General features: G+C 40.5%; 1 protein-coding gene across 1 annotated transcript in view; it reads right to left on the bottom strand.

Annotated features, from left to right (window-relative positions):
* Nucleotides 1-18,476, bottom strand: part of USP54 (ubiquitin specific peptidase 54) — a 115,140-nt gene that overhangs the window by 48,525 nt on the left and 48,139 nt on the right. The window contains exon 3 of the mRNA XM_054728697.1: nt 17,807-17,899. Within this exon, the coding sequence (XP_054584672.1) occupies nt 17,807-17,899 (93 nt within the window). The remainder of the gene's footprint in view (nt 1-17,806; nt 17,900-18,476) is intronic.

Below are 18,476 nucleotides of genomic sequence, written 5' to 3'. Positions count from 1 at the left end.
TGAACATTCCCATCATTGTTACTTCCAATCTACAGAATAAAGCTAAAGTCCCATTCAAGACTGCCCACTCTCTATCAGCCACTCACTATCATGAGTTTGTTGCATAATCTTTTGTCTTTAATACTTTGACATATATACATATACATACACACACACACACACACATATATATATAGAGTGGGTTAAAAGTAGAGATGCAAATCAAAACAACAATGCGGTACCATCTCACACCTGTCAGAATGGCTATCATCAACAAATCAACAAACGACAAGTGTTGGCGAGGATGCGGAGAAAAAGGAACCTTCGTGCACTGCTGGTGGGAATACAGACTGGTGCAGCCACTGTGGAGAACAGTATGGAGTTTCCTCAAAAAACTGAAAATGGAACTCCCATTTGACCCAGTAATCCCACTCCTAGGAATATATCCTAAAAAATTGGGAACACCAATAAGAAAGGATATATGCACCCCTATGTTCATAGCAGCACAATTTACAATAGCTAAGATCTGGAAACAGCCTAGGTGCCCATCAGCAGATGACTGGATCAGAAAACTATGGTACATCTACACAATGGAATACTATGCTGCCATAAAAAAGAAGGAATTCTTAGCATTTGCAGCAACCTGGATGGAATTGGAGAACATTATGCTGAGTGAAATAAGCCAGTCAATGAAAGAAAAATACACATGATCTCACTCATTTATGGATAATAAAGAACATTATAAACTGTTGAACAAAAAGATAGATACAGAGACAGTAAAGCATCAGTCTGTCAAATTACAGCAGGAAGGTTAGGGAGAGGTGGGGAAGATAAGAGATCAACCGAAGGACTTGTATGCATGCATATAAGCATAACCAATGGACGCAAAACTCTGGGGGGTGAGGGCATATATGGGAGTGGGGTGGGGGAGGGGGCAATGCTAAGATATGTACACATATAATCCTACCTAATAATAGACAAATATGCAAATTGACCGCACCTTTGCTATGCCAAGCCACACCCACCACCCAAGCCACGCCAACCAACCAATCAGGATGAGTATGCAAATTACCCCAACAAAGATGGCGGATAATTTGCATATCAAGACAGCTTAGAAAGAAGCTGAGAGATGCTGAAGGGAGCAAAGCTGCAGAGAAGCAAGCAAGCCGGGGGGGAGGAGAAGGGAGGAGCGGAGGCGGGGCTGGGGGAGAAGGAAGGAGAGTGGGGAGGGCTGGCGGAGAAGGCAGGCCAGGGGACAAGGGAGGAGCGGAGGTGGGGCCGGGGGAGAAGGAAGGAGAGCAGGGCGGGCTGGCGGAGAAGGCGGGCCGGGGGACAAGGGAGGAGCGGAGGCGGGGCCGGGGGAGAAGGAAGGAGAGCGGGGCTGGCTGGCGGAGAAGGCGGGCCGGGGGACAAGGGAGGAGTGGAGGCGGGGCCGGGTACAGTGCAGCAGGAAACCCTATTGTAGGATTTTTCCTGCAATGGGAACGCTAGTACCTTAATAAAAAAATTTGGGAAAAAAAGTAGGATTACAGTTGTTCGTATAGAAAATAATACAATCCTATCTAATAAAAGAGAAATATGCAAATTGACCACCACTCCAACACACAAGATGGCTGCCCCCGTGTGGTCAAAAATGGCTGCCCCCATGTAGACACAAGATGGCCACCACAAGATGGCCAGCAGGGGAGGGCAGTTGAGAGGAACCAGGCCTACAAGGGAGGGCAGTTGTGGGCGATCAGGCCAGCAGGGGAAGGCAGTTGGGGGGACCAGGCCAGCAAGGGAAGGCAGTTGGGAGTGATCAATCCTGCAGGGGAGAGAAGTTAGGGGTGACCAGGCCGGCAGAGGAGGGAAGTTGGGGGCAACCAGGCCTGCAGGGAAGGGCAGTTGGGGGTGACCAGGACTGCAGGAAAGGGCAGTTAGGGGTGACCTGGCTGGCAGGGGAGCAGTTGGGAGCCAGCAGTCCTGGATTGTGAGAGGGATGTCCGACTGCCCATTTAGGCCCGATCCTACCTACCGAGATCGGGCCTAAATGGGCAGTCGGACATCCCTTGAGGGGTCCCAGATTGGAGAGGGTGCAGGCTGGGCTGAGGGACACACACACGCCCCCGCGTACATGAATTTCGTGCACCGGGCCTCTAGTAATTAATAAATAAAAATATAAGTGTTTCACATACATACTTTTGTGTGTATTTTTTGTTCATTTACAAAGTATCACACCAAATTTCACTTTTTAAAAAAATTTAGCATTGTTTTGAAATCTACCCATAATGATATAATATATATATACCTGGTTTATTCCTGTTCCCTGCAGTATTGTATTTTATCAGGTGATGATACCACATCTATTTATCCATCTCTTTATTGACAGATATTTTGGCAGCCTTCAATTTTTTGCTATTATAAAGTCTGTGCAAATTTTTACTTCCACCAGTGAATTAATATAAATAAATTTCCCCATATCTTTATCAGCAATTAATGCAATCAGACTGATTCATTTTAGTCTTTCTAGCTACATTTGGTTTTTCTAGGTCTTTGTAAGTATTACTGTGGCAAATATCTTATTCCAGTCTCTGGTGTCTTTTATATACAGCAGTTTTTATTTATTGCATCTGCTGTAATTAAATGCATCTGTCTTCTCCATCTTTACCTACATCTGAAACAATGATGAGTGTTATGTCCACAGAATGGAAACAAAGAGTGGCAACGAGTAGCACCTGGCTTGATGAGTCCTTCCCAAGTGGCATTGAATCTTACCCACAGAGACTAGAATGCACTCCTTGACAGCCACAGCTCATGGCCCAGATCCTCACTAAACCACCCAGATAAACACCTCACTCAACAATGAGTTACATATTAACAGTCCAAAGAATGTCATTTGCTTAAAATTCTTGCCAGTAAAAAAATCTCGCCCTGATTGGTTTGGCTCAGTGGATAGAGCATCGGCCTGCGGACTGAAAGGTCCTAGGTTCGATTCCGGTCAAGAGCATGTACCCAGTAGGGGGTGTGCAGGAGGCAGCTGATCGATGTTTCTCTCTCATGGATGTTTCTAACTCTCTATCCCTCTCCCTTCCTCTCTCTGTAAAAAATCAATAAAATATATGTTTTTTTAAATCCCAGGGTCACTTTTCAGACTTACTAATGAGACCACTTTATAAACCTACCTAAGTGATCTAAGAATCGAAGGCCTCACCCATCTAGAATGGTCAATTCTTTTTTTTTTAAATATATTTTATTGATTCTTCACAGAGAGAAAGGGAGAGGAATAGAGAGCTAGAAACATCGATGAGAGAGACACATCGACCAGCCGCCTCCTGCACACCCCCCACCGGAGATGTGCCCGCAACCAATGTACATGCCCCTGACCGGAATCGAACCTGGGACCCTTCAGTCCGCAGGCCGACGCTCTATCCACTGAGCCAAACCGGTTTCGGCTAGAATGGTCAATTCTTGGTCCTCATTTTATTTGACCTATCAGTAGCTCAGTCACTCATTCCCTTCAGGTTTTTATCCAAATATTATCTTCTCAATATAGTATTTCCTGATCACCCTATTTAAAATTGCAAACTCCACCCCCTCTTCCTAAATCTCCCACCCTTGTCAGTTTTATTTTTCCCTGTGGCACTTATTACCATCTGTCATAACATGTATTTTACATATTTATTGTCTGATTGCACTCTCTAGAATATGTATATGAAAACAGAAGTTTCTGTCTTTTAATTCCCTGCAAGACTCCCAGCACCTTAAAAGGTCCTGGCATACAGAGGGCAACCAGTTTATTTATTTAACTAGTTTTAAATAAATAAATGAAGAATTGAACAAATTAATCAATCATGTGATATGGGTAGATCTTATTAAGGGAATATATTTTTAAGTCCCCTCTCTTTTTTTAATATGTGTTTTTATTGATTTCAGAGAGGAAGGAAGAGGGAGAGAGATAGAAACATCAATGATGAGAATCATTGATTAGCTGCCTCCTGTACCCTCCATACTGGTGATCAAGCCTAAAACCCAGGCATATGCCCTGACTGGGAATCGAACTGTCACCTCCTGGTTCATGGGTCAATGCTCAACCACTGAATCACACTGGCCGGGCCTCTCTCTCTCTCTCTCTCTCTCTCTCTCTCTCTCTCTCTCTCTCTCTCTCTCCCTTTCTCTAAAGCAGGTAAAGAATTAGCTAGAAAAGGTGAACATTTTTCTTAAGGTAATATAACTGGCTAGAGCAAAATGGGACTAAACCCCATTCTGCTCATTACAAGTAGGAACAGTTTCCTCATTCTACTCTCTTACTAGCATCATTTCTCCTCATACACATCGAACATCCATCCCTATAACAGTTTAAGAATATATTACTATAAACTGCTAGTATTTCCCTACATATGATTTTATATGCTGTGGAGAAAGCAGTACCAGCAATACATATTTAGTACTATTTAATAAGCTAGGAGCTGGGAGGGAAATCCTATATAATAAAAGGCTAATATGCAAATTGTTCCCTCAGGAGTTCGACTGACCAGGAGTTCAACATGTGCTGACAACCAGGGGGTGGCGCGGAATGAAAGAAGATCCCAGCCGGCAGCCAGCAGCCAGGGGAAGGGGAAGGAAGGCCCCGATCAGCCCTGATCGCCAGCCAGGCCTAGGGACCCTACCTGTGCACGAATTTCGTGCACCGGGCCTCTAGTCCATTATAATTACTCCACATTATTTACAAGTCTTGATAAAGGCAGGGTTGGGCCTTCCATAATTTTTTGCTGGAAGTAGAATAATATCTGTGAATGACCTCTTAAACTAGACCAAAAGAAAAGGTCTAGATCCATAGTTAAACACTCTCAGGAGGCAACTGGACATCTGCCAAGTGACCTCCGGGATTTTGAAACTTGGAGGAATTTGAAGAAACAAAGGAAAATGCTGGTGGGAAAGAAGCAGTGATTACTTCTATAAATAAATAGTGGTCTGAGCACTTGAGTTGCTGAAAGTCACCTCAGCTTGGCAAATCTTAGTAACCACTATCATAAGCCAACCTGCTGCTCTTCTCAATTGTTAATGGTAAGACATTACTGCTGATAAAGGCTCTATCTCTACAGGTTTGATGTATTAGGTTTGGTCCTTTTTGTTCAGAGTCAAAAACTAAGTAATGGTAAATTAGTTCCAGAATACTTCTGTATAAACATATTTGCAAACTACAGCTCCTTTAATCTTTATCAATTGGATTTCCTCAAGAAGTAAGCCCTAATACTCTAAGACATCAACAGTTTCTAATGAATTAACTTCTCTCCCAGCATAGTACTAGATATGTTAGCATTCTAGGGAGAAAATTAACTTTCTGTGTTCACGGTTCAGTCTGAGGAAGGACAGGGCTCCACTAAGAGATGGTGTGGTGTAACAGTTAAAGAAGATGAACTCTTGCCGAAGCCGGTTTGGCTCAGTGGATAGAGCGTCGGTCTGCGGACTGAAAGGTCCCAGGTTCGATTCCGGTCAGGGGCATGTGCATTGGTTGCGGGCACATCCCCGGTGGGGGGTGTGCAGGAGGCAGCTGGTCGATGTATCTCTCTCATCGATGTTTCTAGCTCTCTATTCCCTCTCCCTTCCTCTCTGTAAAAAATCAATAAAAATATTAAAAAAAAAAAAAAAAGAAGATGAACTCTGGAACCAAACTATCTGAGTTTAAAATATCAGCCCTGTTAATTACCATTTTTATGATCTTGGACAAGTTATTTAACTACTCTAGGCTTTAGTTTCCGCTTTTAAAAAGAGAATTTATAATAGTATTTACCTCCTTGGGTTACTTAAGGATTAAATAAGTTATCTGTTTTTCCATAGCTTAGACTAATTCCTGGCAGTATGATAAGTGCTATCTCAGTGTTAGTTGTTATTATATTATCATTATTATTATATTTAAGAGCCCTTTTAGGTTGCTAAGAAACATGTCTGCCACTGACCTCTCCTGACAAAGAGCCTTGACTCAGAGATGTTTCTACCTTCAGCTACCTCCCCAGTCTCTGAGATCTGGGTAGGAAGGACCAAACTTCTCATTCCATTGCTGCTATTTAAGAGAGGAAGATTTCCCATGACCTAGATCCGTGGTCAGCAAACTGCGGCTCGAGAGTCACATGCGGCTCTTTGGCCCCTTGAGTGTGGCTCTTCAACAAAATACCACGGCCTGGGTGAGTCTATTTTGAAGAAGTGGCATTAGAAGAAGTTTAAGTTTAAAAAATTTGGCCCTCAAAAGAAATTTCAATCGTTGTACTGTTGATATTTGGCTCTGTTAACTAATGAGTTTGCCGACCACTGACCTAGATAACAAGGGTTTCAGCACAGAAAGGGAAAGACCTCTGCCTGCACCCACAGTGGATATGCAACAACAGATCTGGCTCTTGTGTTCAATGGCATCCATGTCTCCATGCTATACTCTTAATTAAGCTCCACCGCTTAATTACAGACAGCTTTCTCCATACACATTGAGTATCTGAATGCATTCAGAATGGCCTCTGCCTGCAACTTCTTTATTTTTTTATGTTAATTATTGTTATCAGTCTTGCTCTGCTATTGTCAGAAAGAAGCAAGTGTATCAGGGATGAAGCTGCCTGAGCCTGCCCAGCATGCATCTGTGGAGCCCCAGCTCTGGAAGAAGCTAGAGCACAAAGCCCCTCTGTTAGGGCAGCACACTAACCCCTGTGTGTCCCTCTCACATGAGCACAGGGCTGCAATGGGCCTCCTCCTGTTCCCTTTTCACCCTCCTCCCACCTTTCCCAGAGGGAGATCCTGTTCACACCAAAGAAAGCCAAGAACATTTAGTTCAGCAGCAAGAACAGGTGGTAGCACCAATAAGGAACAAAAACTGGTATTCTTCCAATTGCTGAGTTCTATGGCAGGGAGGGAGAAAGGGCAGGAAGAACCAAAACCCAGGAATTTTTCACTGTGGGGGCCCTGATGGTTTCATTTCAATAAACAGAGAAAACCCACCTTTGAGGTTTCTCCTTACTTTTCTTCACAGGATGAAACCAAAGAGGTCTTCCTTTTCATTCATAGGAAAAGGCAAATTAAAAAAATTAACTATTTTCTTGGATGCAGTGCAAAAGCAACAAGACTTTAATGGCTAAAAGCAGGTGCTGCCCCACCCACCTCTCTTGGATCCAAACAATTCTACCACATGAGCACGTAATTATTTGGATTAGCAAAAAAATATGTAAATATGAGAGAAGTGCCATAAAGGCAGAAAGTCTTTGTGCTTTGGCAACTACAAATGCAGCTGTTGCTTAAGTTTTTGTCCCCTCGGCCCCAGCCCCAAACAGACTTTTATCTGTAGGCAGGGAACAGCTGTTTATTTCTCTCCCAGGACAACCCAGCCTTACAACTAGAAGAAATCATGGTTACAGAAAATGGGGAGAAGGACTGTCACTAAATTTGATGCTTTATGGGCCTGAGGTTTTTGGAAAGTGCCCTAGTCAGCAGTCCAGCTTATCCCTGAGAGGTGACACATTATGCCCCTCTCTGTTCAGTTCCTAGGGTTTTTCTTATTCATCTGGGCTTCCCAAATCTCTCATCATTTTGGCTCTCATAATTAGTCCTTCTCTCCACACCTCCTGGAAATAACAGACCTAAATATTACAAACCTAAATATGGCCAATCAAACCTCTGAAAGTAAGATAAAGGAGTCAATCCTTGACTATTACTGACTACTGGAAGAGAACTTTCACACTAGTTTTGTGTTCAAAAGAATGTTAAATGTTCTCTTTCAAGAGGAAAAAGAATATGTAACTGTTTAACATTATGGCACCCAAAATAATAACATTGGATTTTCAATATTTTATTGCAGAAAATTTCAAAGATACAAGGGTAGACAAAATAGCACAATAAACTCCCATGCACCTATCATCCATCTTCAACAATTATCAGCCAGTGGTCAATCTCATTTCATATATACCACCCAAACACTCCACTCCCAGATAATTTTGAAGCAAATTGCAGATAGTATTCATCTATAAATATTTGAGAATATTCCTCTAAAAATTAAGAAGTCAGTCCTAGCCGATTTGGCTCAGTGGATAGAGCGTCGGCCTGTGAACTGAAAGGTCCCAGGTTTGATTCCGGTCAAGGGCACATGCCCAGGTTGCAGGCTCAATCCCAGTAGGGGGTGTGCAAGAGGCAGCCAATCAGTGGTTCTCTCTTATCATTGATGTTTCTATCTTTCTCCCTCTCCCTTCCTCTCTGAAATCAATAAAAATATATTTAAATTATATATATATAATTAAGAAGTCTCTTTATTTAAAACATAACCATAATATCATTACAACACACAGAAAAGCATAATAATTCCTTAAATATATAATTATATAAATATAATTCATTAAATACACAGTCAGTTTAATAGAGATTCTTGCTCCAACTTTGGGAAAAGCAGAAAACAGCTGGCTAGTTTCTCTCTTGGGACTCTTTAACCTTATATCTAAAAATAGCTACCTTCTGGACTTCTTGATCAGAAAATTGCCCACATATCCTCTACCAGTGCCTTTCAATTAAATTCAGTTAATGTCGTATCTTCCCATGAGTTTAGGATTTTATTTGCACCCAGTACAAATTTGCACCACTTTAGCTGCCATGAAGTTAAAGATCATCATAAGCTATCACACTCATTCGTGTTACCTATAAAAAACAAACACCTACACACACACAAAGATATATACATAGGTAGAGAAAAACACCAAGATTTCAAGACACTGAACAGAGACACACAAAGGCAGAGGCAAGCCAAATTCATCAGAGAATCATATTGCTTTTAGTGGGAAATCACTAACTAATGTAGAGATTTTTATAAAATACTAGAGGCTAGGTGCATGAAAATTCATGCACTGGAGGGGGAGTCCCTCAGCCCGGCCTGCCCCCTCTCACAGTCTGGGAGCCCTCATGGGTGGGAGGCGACCTGGTGATCAGGGGAAGGTGACGCCCCATCACACCTCTGCTGCTGCCACTGCCGGCAGCGCAAGCCTTGGCCAGCCCTGGTTACCTGAGCCTCAGGCGGCCCTGGGCAAGGGGTCTGGGGGACTTTGGAGGCAGGCGTGTGGAGCAGTCAGGCGTGCGGAGCGGCCAGGCCTGCCTAGGAGTGGGCCCAGCCTTGCCGTGCACCTGCCTTCCTGGCGGGGCTGAGGGGACTGGGTGCCGCCATCTTGTGGCTGTGGGCGCTGCCATCTTTGAGGGCATGGCAGTCAATTAGTATATTCCCTCCTTATTGGCTGTGGGTGCCACCATCTTTGCAACAGTGTGAGGGTCAATTAGCATATTCCCTCTTTATTAGATAGGATAATACTCAATTGCTAATTTTTGCCAAGATAAAAAAGATAAGATCTTATTAGAGTACCAACAGTATTGAAATCAAATTTTGAGGATGAATACTATAACCACTTTCCCCACAGGGAAAATTAAAAGGGGGGCCCTTCTGGACAAACACAAATATTTTAAGATTATGTAAGTTTCAGGTTCTTCCATAAACTCTGGAAAGGAGAGACTCATGATGACCTATTTTTTTCCTTGCAGTCATACCCCTCTATAAGAATATCATGTGAAATTCTGAACTCCAAACTTTAAAAAGGATAAAAGACTCAGAGTTATATTATCCCAGTTATGTCAGTGGTAAAATTTGTTGAAAATATTTAGGTTACAGCCTACTAGGATTTTAAGACTAAAAAAGCTGAACCAAAAGACCACACAAATACATTTGTATCCCATAGGTAAGCAAAATAAGGAAGTTCAACTCAAGTAGGTGATATATTCATTAAACATAGGACATATCTTCCTGTTTATTTTCTTTTTTATATTTTTTATTTTTCAATTACAGTTAACATTCAATATTATTTTATATTAGTTTCAGGAGTACAGCACACTGATTAGACAATTATATAATTTACAAAGTTATTCCCCAATAATTCTAGTACCCACCTGGCACCATACATAGTTATTACAATATTATTGACTATATTCCCTATGCTGAACTTTACATCCCTGTGACTATTTTGTAACTACCAATTTGTACTTCTTCTTTTTAAAAATACGTTTTTATTGATTTTAGAGAAAGGGAGCGGGATAGAGAAATAGAAACACCGATGAGAGGGAAACATTGATTGGCCACCTCCCACACGCCCCCTACCAGGGATCAAACCCGCAACCCAGGCATGTGCCATGACCAGGAATTGAACCAACCTCCCTCCCATCTGGCAACTCTCAGTTTGTTCTCTGTACCTATGAGTCTGTTTCTGTTTTATTAGTTCATTTATTTTGTTCTTTAGATTCCACATACAAATGAAATCGTATGGTATTTGTCTTTGACTGACTTATTTCACTGAGTATAATACCATGAGGGCTGTTTATTACAAGCTAAAATTTCCAGGGAACATACTAGAAATCTAATTTCTTGGTTTAAATAGTCCAGGATAATGGGTTCAGTCCTCTCTGACACTGGCCATGAGTATAGGACAATGAAGAGCCTTCCATACCTATAATCTACACACACAAAAAGACTGGATTACTAATGAATGATACATAGTTTCTTTCTTTCTTTTTTAATTTAAATTCTTTATTGTTAAAAGTATTACATAAATCTTCTTTTTCCCCCATTGACATCTCCCAGGCCACTCCCATCCCTCAGCACATGCCCTCACCCACCTACTGTCTGTGTCCATGGGTTATGCTTATATGCATGCATATAAGTCCTTTGGTTGATCTTTTACCCCACCCCTCCTCCCCTGCCTTCCCTCTAAGGTTTGATGGTCTGTTTGATGTTTCTAGGTCTCTGGATCTATTTTTGTTCATCCACTTATGTTGTTCATTTTATTCCACAAATGGGTGAGATCATGTGATACTTATCCTTCTCTGACTTAGCATAGTGCTCTCCAGGTTTATCCATGCTGTTGCAAATGGTAAGAGTTAAAAAAAAAAAAAAAAAAAAAAAAGACTGGATTGCTAATGAATGATACATAGTTTCTTATACAACTTTAACTCCCTGTGCTTATGCTTCAGTACCCAATACAGGAACAGCTACATGGAACATGCTCAAAAATATTGAGGGATTTGTTCCCTGAACTCTCAAATTTCCCCCCAATTAACAAATGGGCTATTAGCAGAACATAGACTTTTCTGCCCCTTCAGAACAGTCATACTGTTCTACAGAATCAGACTTATGTTGGGGAGACCTTATATACAAAAACCTATTTCCTCCCTGTCCACCATTCCCTGGGATTTATGCCTTAGCCTAGCATTCTTAAAAGAAAAATGACTAATTGAGATTTGTTGAATTTAATCAATCAATGCAACATTCTTCTTAGCCTATAACAAAAAACACTCTGTCCTACATCCTGGCACTGCAAAGCCTCTAAGTACAATCCCTGGAAGGAGAACAAAATCTTTGTGGCATACTAAGTACAGAGGACGGATTTCCTCCCCTGGACTGAGATAAATAAATAAGCCAACACCAAAGTAAAGTCATACCCTGAGGGTGTAAGAGTAGATTCAATATGAATAATAACTAAGAGCTCTAAGCTATAGGGAATAACAACAGTTGAGGTCAGGAAAAATCTTTTAGTAACACTAGATGGAAATAAATTTGGGTTTTAGAAGGGACAAGGTAACTAGCACACATCTCTTCTACTGTCTTAGTCAAAGTGGAAAGGCATTGCAGTTCAAAGTAAGCAGAAAGACAATGACACAAGTTATTTTAAATGAAAGTCATCAATAAAAATTCTAGTGGCCCTAGCCGATTTGGCTCAATGGATAGAGCATCGGTCTGTGGACTGAAGGGTCCCGAGTTCGACTCTGGTCAAGGGCACATGCCCCGGTTATGGGCTTGATTCCCAGTAGAGGGCATGCAGGAGGCAGCCGATCAATGATTCTCTTTCATCATTGATGTTTCTATCTCTCTCTTCCTCTCCCCTTCTCTGAAATCAATAAAAATATATTAAAAAAGAAATTCCTATGCAAGATTCTGAGGCTGAAATTACATTAAGGACTTAATATCAAATAACACAGAAAAAAACCAATACATTTTGCAGGACCAAAAGAAATGGATTATCATTACTATTGTGTACAAACTACCAAAAAGCAATATTAAGCACTGGATACAACATGTACTAGTACCTGGTGAAGATCACAAAGCACCAAAATACTGACAGACATTCATAGAGCAGAAGAGAAAAAAAATAGTATATATATTAAACAAAGACATGAATCAAAAGGTGTTTACATAAGGCCAACAGTACATGCAGTTTAAGGGTTTGTTGCAAAGGAAAGTAACAACTGAAGAAAAAGCAGATATACATAACTTTCAACCAGACTTGGAAGGGCAAATCCTTCATCCAAACATCAGATTAAGGGCAAGCTGTCTAGCTTCTGATGCATCTAAGAACATGTTTGTGTTTCTTTTTGTCCTTAATAATGGGTTCTGGAACTAAAAAATTATGTTCTAACATAAAAAATTTGGACTTCATAGAATTGGCAAGTATTTAACAAAGTACTCAAATTCAGGAATTTTGGAGTTTCCTGGATTTGTTTGGTTTTTGTTATGTTTAATGTGTCCCTGTACTACAGAATACTTTTATCCAAGAATTCATAAAAGACTGCCACTAGGATGTAATTATCTGAAGGACACTCAGACTATTCAGCCTCTTGAATAGCATATAATTACATGGGAAAGAGTGATTACTTTAGACTGGAGTATCCTATTTTGAAAAAAATCTTTGAAATAAAAATTTTACCTATCAAACTTACCATTAAAGAATATAAACAGGCCATGAAGTATAAGCAAAAAAGAATCCTTACTAGCCTCATCAACTACCCCTCTAAATTTTAAATAGGGGGCAGAGGAAAATGAGAAAGAAAATATAAAATTACATCCACAAAGAAAAAAATACCATAGAATGACACCCACACTGTGACACCCCAAAGTCAACATGTAACTTAACTACAGGATACCAGGTAACTCCTTTGCTGACAGACTCCCAAGCTTTTTCATTCAGCAGATCTTTCCACCATCAACACTGGCCACACACACACACATCACACCCTTCCCTTTCTAAATGAGGCATGAAGGCCTAGATAGGCAGACCTACCTAAAAATATGTGAGACCAAAAGTCACAATATGAAAAAGGGAAGTACCCAAAACTCCATAACTAAAATCCAAGACCTACTAAAACAATATATGAACCCAGAAATGTTAAGTGTTTTTGTTATGGTGCAGGCACTGTAAGGAACACCAAGAGGGAAGAAAAGCTGTGCCACCTTCCCAAAAACTCATTCCATGGTAACCACTGTGAAGTCAAGCAATCATGGATCTGGACAGAGACAGTATTTTTAAAACTTCATGAAGATAAATTTCTGAAGTGGAGTTCTGAAAGGTGGGTGCGGTTTGGATTAAAAGGGATGTGTTATTGTTTTGTTATTGTTTTGGGTGCCAAGGGATCCAGGCAAAGTGAACAATATCTGTAATGTCTACAGGGTAGCCATAACAATTACACCATCTGCTATCATTGCTTAAATGGAGAGTACCTGGAAAAGGAAAAGAAGGGAAAAGAGAGTTTTTTTTAAAATGTCTATAATCATGCATTTTCAAGTGATTTAAGAGATAATTAGGAACCACTTCGAGGTTTTAAGAAGGGAGTAACTCTAGGGTAATTCTTAGGTTAGAACAAATGAAATAGGAAGATACTAGAGATAGAGAAGCAATTTAAGAATCTAAAAAATTTATTTTTACTAAAACAGTGAGCAAAAAAACTTATTACTAGAAGTATCATAGACCAGAGAGGAAGCATAAAGAGAAATGATAATCTCTGTAGTGGAATTAGGAAATTTTCAGTTTTTCTCTTTATACTTTAGTGTACTTTCTAGAATGATAGCAAAGATTTTTTATACTTATAATAAAATCATCATTCAAATAAAGAAAAAACATGACATGTATATAGCCAAAGAATAATAAATTAATGCCCATGTGCCCACCACCCAATTTAAGAAATAGAAAAATTAACGAATTTGAGACTTCCCAATTGATTACATCCTCCTCCCTCCATCTTCCAGAGATAAACACTATCCTGAATTTCTTTTTCTCTAGTTTTATCACACAAGATGGCTGCTACAAGATGGCCAGCAGGGGAGGGCAGTTAGGGGCAAACAGGCTGGCAGGGGAGCAGTTAGGCATCAATCAGGCTGGCAGGAGAGTCGTTAGGGGATGATCAGGCTGGCAGGCAGAAGCGGTTAGGGGCAATCAGGAAGGCAGGCAGGCTAGCAGTTGGGAGCCAGCAGTCCTGGATTGTGAGAGGGATGTCCCACTGCCCGTTTAGGCCCGATCAGGCCTAAACGGGCAGTCGGACATCCCTCGAGGGGTCCCAGATTGGAGAAGGTGCAGGCTGGGCTGAGGGACACACCACCCCGTGCACGAATTTCATGCACCGGGCCTCTAGTCATATAAAGACAGGGAATATGCTAATTAGCTGGGCGTCACAACCGCTCAGGAGGCTGCATCATGACCGCTCAGGAGGAGCTGCACATGCAGATGGGCGGGAGGGGACTGCATGCCGCCCCCAGCCCCAGTGGCCGCGGGAAGGCTGGGGCTGGGGACGGGCCACAGTGGAGACACAACACACAGAAGCACCTGCCCCCACCCCAGCGGACACAATGCGGCGGTTGGCGCTACGAGGGTCAGGCACGGGTCCTGGCCCCCCACGGGGTGCTTCCTCCCGCGATTTCAATCACGCATTGGGCCTCTAGTTCTTTATAAGATTTCTTCTCTGAAGTTCTATGCTTGATACCAGTTCTTTGTTGGTTATATGTACCATACATATTTTTTATGTTTTTTTACTGATTTCAGAGAGGGGAGAGGGAGAGAGATAGAAATGCCAATGATAAGAGAATCATTGACTGGCTGCCCCTTGCATGCCCCCTACTGGGAATCAAGCCAGCAACCCAGGCGTTTGCCCTGACTGGAATCGAACCATGAACTCCTGGTTCAGAGGTGGATGCTCAACCACTGAGCCACACCAACCGGCTGTACTACAGATATTTCTCCCAACTTGTAGCCTTATGTTTTTACTCTCTTTATGGAGTCATCTGTGAACATGAAATTTTTTTTGTACTGAAATGTATCAATACTTTTCACTTTGTATTTTTCATGTCTTATTGTGGGGGAGAGGCAGTTCCATGACATGACCGCTGTGTGTCCCACAAGCTGGACCTGGGCCAGAAAGGGGGTTAATTTCTGAAAAGCCCACTTAGAAACTGATTATAATTAATGTTCACTTTGACATAAATCAGCACTCCTCCCTTGTCCTCTGCTATGTACTGGTTCCTGGAACAGGTTGTTGTCCTGACCTAGTCAAGCATATGAAGTAATTTCTCATACCTGGTAGCATTCATGTACTAGTTCCTGTCACTATCCCTCTCCTTTTACCCTACATAATTCTTTGGCACCTGCCAAATGGCACATGGATATATTTCATCTTGCAGCCACAAAAAATATGCCTCATATGTAAGTTTGTTAATAATTCTACATATATCAACTTAATAAATTCTATTAAATACTACACTGGAGTGGCTAACCTTTTTCTTCGATCTTTCCCTGCCTCCACTTATGGAGGTAGATTTTCAGTCTCAAGGCTTTTCCCTGGATCTGCGTGTACTAACACTCATTTAATAAATCCTCTCTATCCCTGATGTCATGTTATTTTCTTGTATTTCCTTCTAAATCTTAAAAAATTTTGCCTTTCACATTTTGTCCTTAATTCATCTGAAATTCTTAATTTTGGTATAATATGAAGATAGAGATCTAATTTCCTTTATTTTTTTTTCCTATATGCATAACCAATTTTCTAAGCTCCATTTATTGAAAAGTCCACTTTCTTCTTTGATTGGCAGGGCAAGGAGCAAGTTTCCCTATGTCTGTTTCTGAACTCTTGATTTTGCTCCATTGGTTTATTAGTCTTACTGTGTTGATACCACATTATCATAATGACTACAGTTTTATAAGTCTTGATATCTGATAAAGTATGGTAGTGATTAGTGTTGCCTACCAAATATTTCTGATTCTCCCTTCTCCCAAAAATTATAATAGGACCATACTTCATGGCCCCCTTGTGATTCATTAGAGTCACATGATTAGCGCTGGTCAATGAGTTGTGAGCAGAAGTGACCTGCTGAGCAAACAAAACTGCCTGTGCAAAACCCTCCACAGCTCTTTTTCCCTTTGGCTTCGCAACTAGAAATATTCACCTTGGTTATAACTTGGGCACCTCAGTTCCCGAATCACTATCATCTGTAGGGTTTTCCTACTAACCTGCAGTGGACAAGTAACATGAATAAAAAAATAAATATTTTCCATGTTTATCACTATGATTTTAGTTTGTTACCAGAACATAACTTAGCCTATTCTGACTGATACACAAAGTAAGTTACTCATTTTGTGCAGGAGGCAGCCGATCCATAATACTCTCTCATCATTGATGTTTCTCTCTTTCTCTCTCTCTCTCCCCCCTCCCCCTTCCTCTCTAAAATCAATGAAAAATATATTTTAAATTAGAATATGTCAATATACCTCCCAGAAAATCAAGCCAAATGCTCTTTTGAATAGAATTGTCTGAATGAGGCCGAAACCGGTTTGGCTCAGTGGATAGAGCATCGGCCTGTGGACTGAAGGGTCCCAGGTTCCAGTCAAGGGCATGTACCTTGGTTGCAGGCACATCCCCAGTAGGGGGTGTGCAGGAGGCAGCTGGTCGATGTTTCTCTCTCATCGATGTTTCTAGCTCTCTATCCCTCTCCCTTCCTCTCTGTAAAAAATCAATAAAATATATTTTTTTAAAAAACAGAATTGTCTGAATGAGCACAGTAAGAAATCTAACAATTTGTAAAGAATTTGATTTTATTAAAATTTCATACTTAAACTCCCAATTAACCAATAATTTATATTCTATATTTTGCTAAAAGTTATAGTGGTTCCAAACAAAGAGTGGAGAAAAAAAGATATTTGTGACTCAAGTAGCAAAAGTTCAGAAGACTCAGTTATTTCTTTCTAAAGATATCTACCTATCATGGACTTAAAACTCATGCTGGTCAAAAAACTGTTTTGAGCCCTAACCGGTTTGGCTCAGTGGATAGAGCGTCAGCCTGCGGACTGAAAGGTCCCAGGTTCGATTCTGGTCAAGGGCATATATGTACCTTGGTTGTGGGCACATCCACAGTAGGAGGTGTGCAGGAGGCAGCTGATCAATGTTTCTCTCTCATCAATGTTTCTAACTCTCTATCCCTCTCCCTTCCTCTCTGTAAAAATCAATAAAATATATTTTTTAAAATACTGTTTTGAGTCAGTTGTTGCAATAACCAACATTACTGGGAAATTCTGAATTTTTGGGTCACAATTCATTTGGTCACAAGCAACTAAACATATAGTCATCACATCCCAGTATCTCTGTGACAAACCCAGAATTCAGACTTGGCTTTTCTTAGTAGGAAGAATTTATTGCTAAATTTAGCTTTAACAGACAATAGTTAATAACATTAAGAATACTTGGGTTGTTTATGCTTTCAAAATAAAAATTTAGAATTAGCTTTTCAGTTAAACACTCAAAGTCTAAGCACATTTTAATGCTATCCTATCACCTTAAATAGAGCTGCATGGGCAAAAAGGTTAAAAAAAACAGACTACTTAAGCCAAGTAGTAATTCTTTGAAGAAAAATAAAACTAATGATAGTCATCCTTTGTACTGAATCACAAGCAAATAACCTTGATTAATCAAAAGCATCTCAATATCGATCATTTGGCAACCTAATGGTAGTGAGAAGAATCAAATTTCAAGTACTTACCTTGAGAGCACAAAAGATGCAGGAATCTCCCATGCATTTGTGAGTTGTAAGCTGCCTAAAGCTACGTCGGAAGATGTCCAAGTGCCATAAAACCTAGCAAAGGAGAGAAAACACATTACTCTATAAGAAGCCGCCATTTAATTTTAAATTCAAGAGTTCAAGCAAATATTAGTAATGATTGCAGAAGATATCTTTATTATTCCCAAGTGAAAAGTTTATTCTAGTATATTAAATGGCAAAAAAAAGATCAAGAGGCATTTAACAAGAGGGATAGATGACTGTATTCTGGAAAAGACAGTAATTTGAACACGAAGGAAGGTCACACAGATTATAGTATGCAGTCCAAAATCATCAATGACACAATCCTTAAATATGGGTATTGAAATATGTATGTGTGTTATATATAGCATATAACACTGAAAATTAGAACAGAAAGTCATAAATATTGTTTCAATTGACAGTATAGACAGAAAATATAGAAAGAAAGAGAATTATAAAAACAGGACTATGGCCAGAAAGGAGGTAAACACAAACATACCTAAAGCCAACACCCTTTTTGCCTGCTTCTAAATTACAAAAGTATTACTAGTTTATGCAAAGTCACTCAAAAACCTAAAATGCATCACCTACAAAAAAACCTAACCAACCCACTCAACTGCAAGAAATTTGT

The sequence above is a fragment of the Eptesicus fuscus genome, chromosome 17, assembly GCF_027574615.1.
Source record: "Eptesicus fuscus isolate TK198812 chromosome 17, DD_ASM_mEF_20220401, whole genome shotgun sequence".
Taxonomy (NCBI): Eukaryota; Metazoa; Chordata; class Mammalia; order Chiroptera; family Vespertilionidae; genus Eptesicus; species Eptesicus fuscus.
The sequence above is the reverse complement of the archived record's forward strand: the minus strand, read 5'-3'. Positions and strand labels throughout refer to the sequence as shown.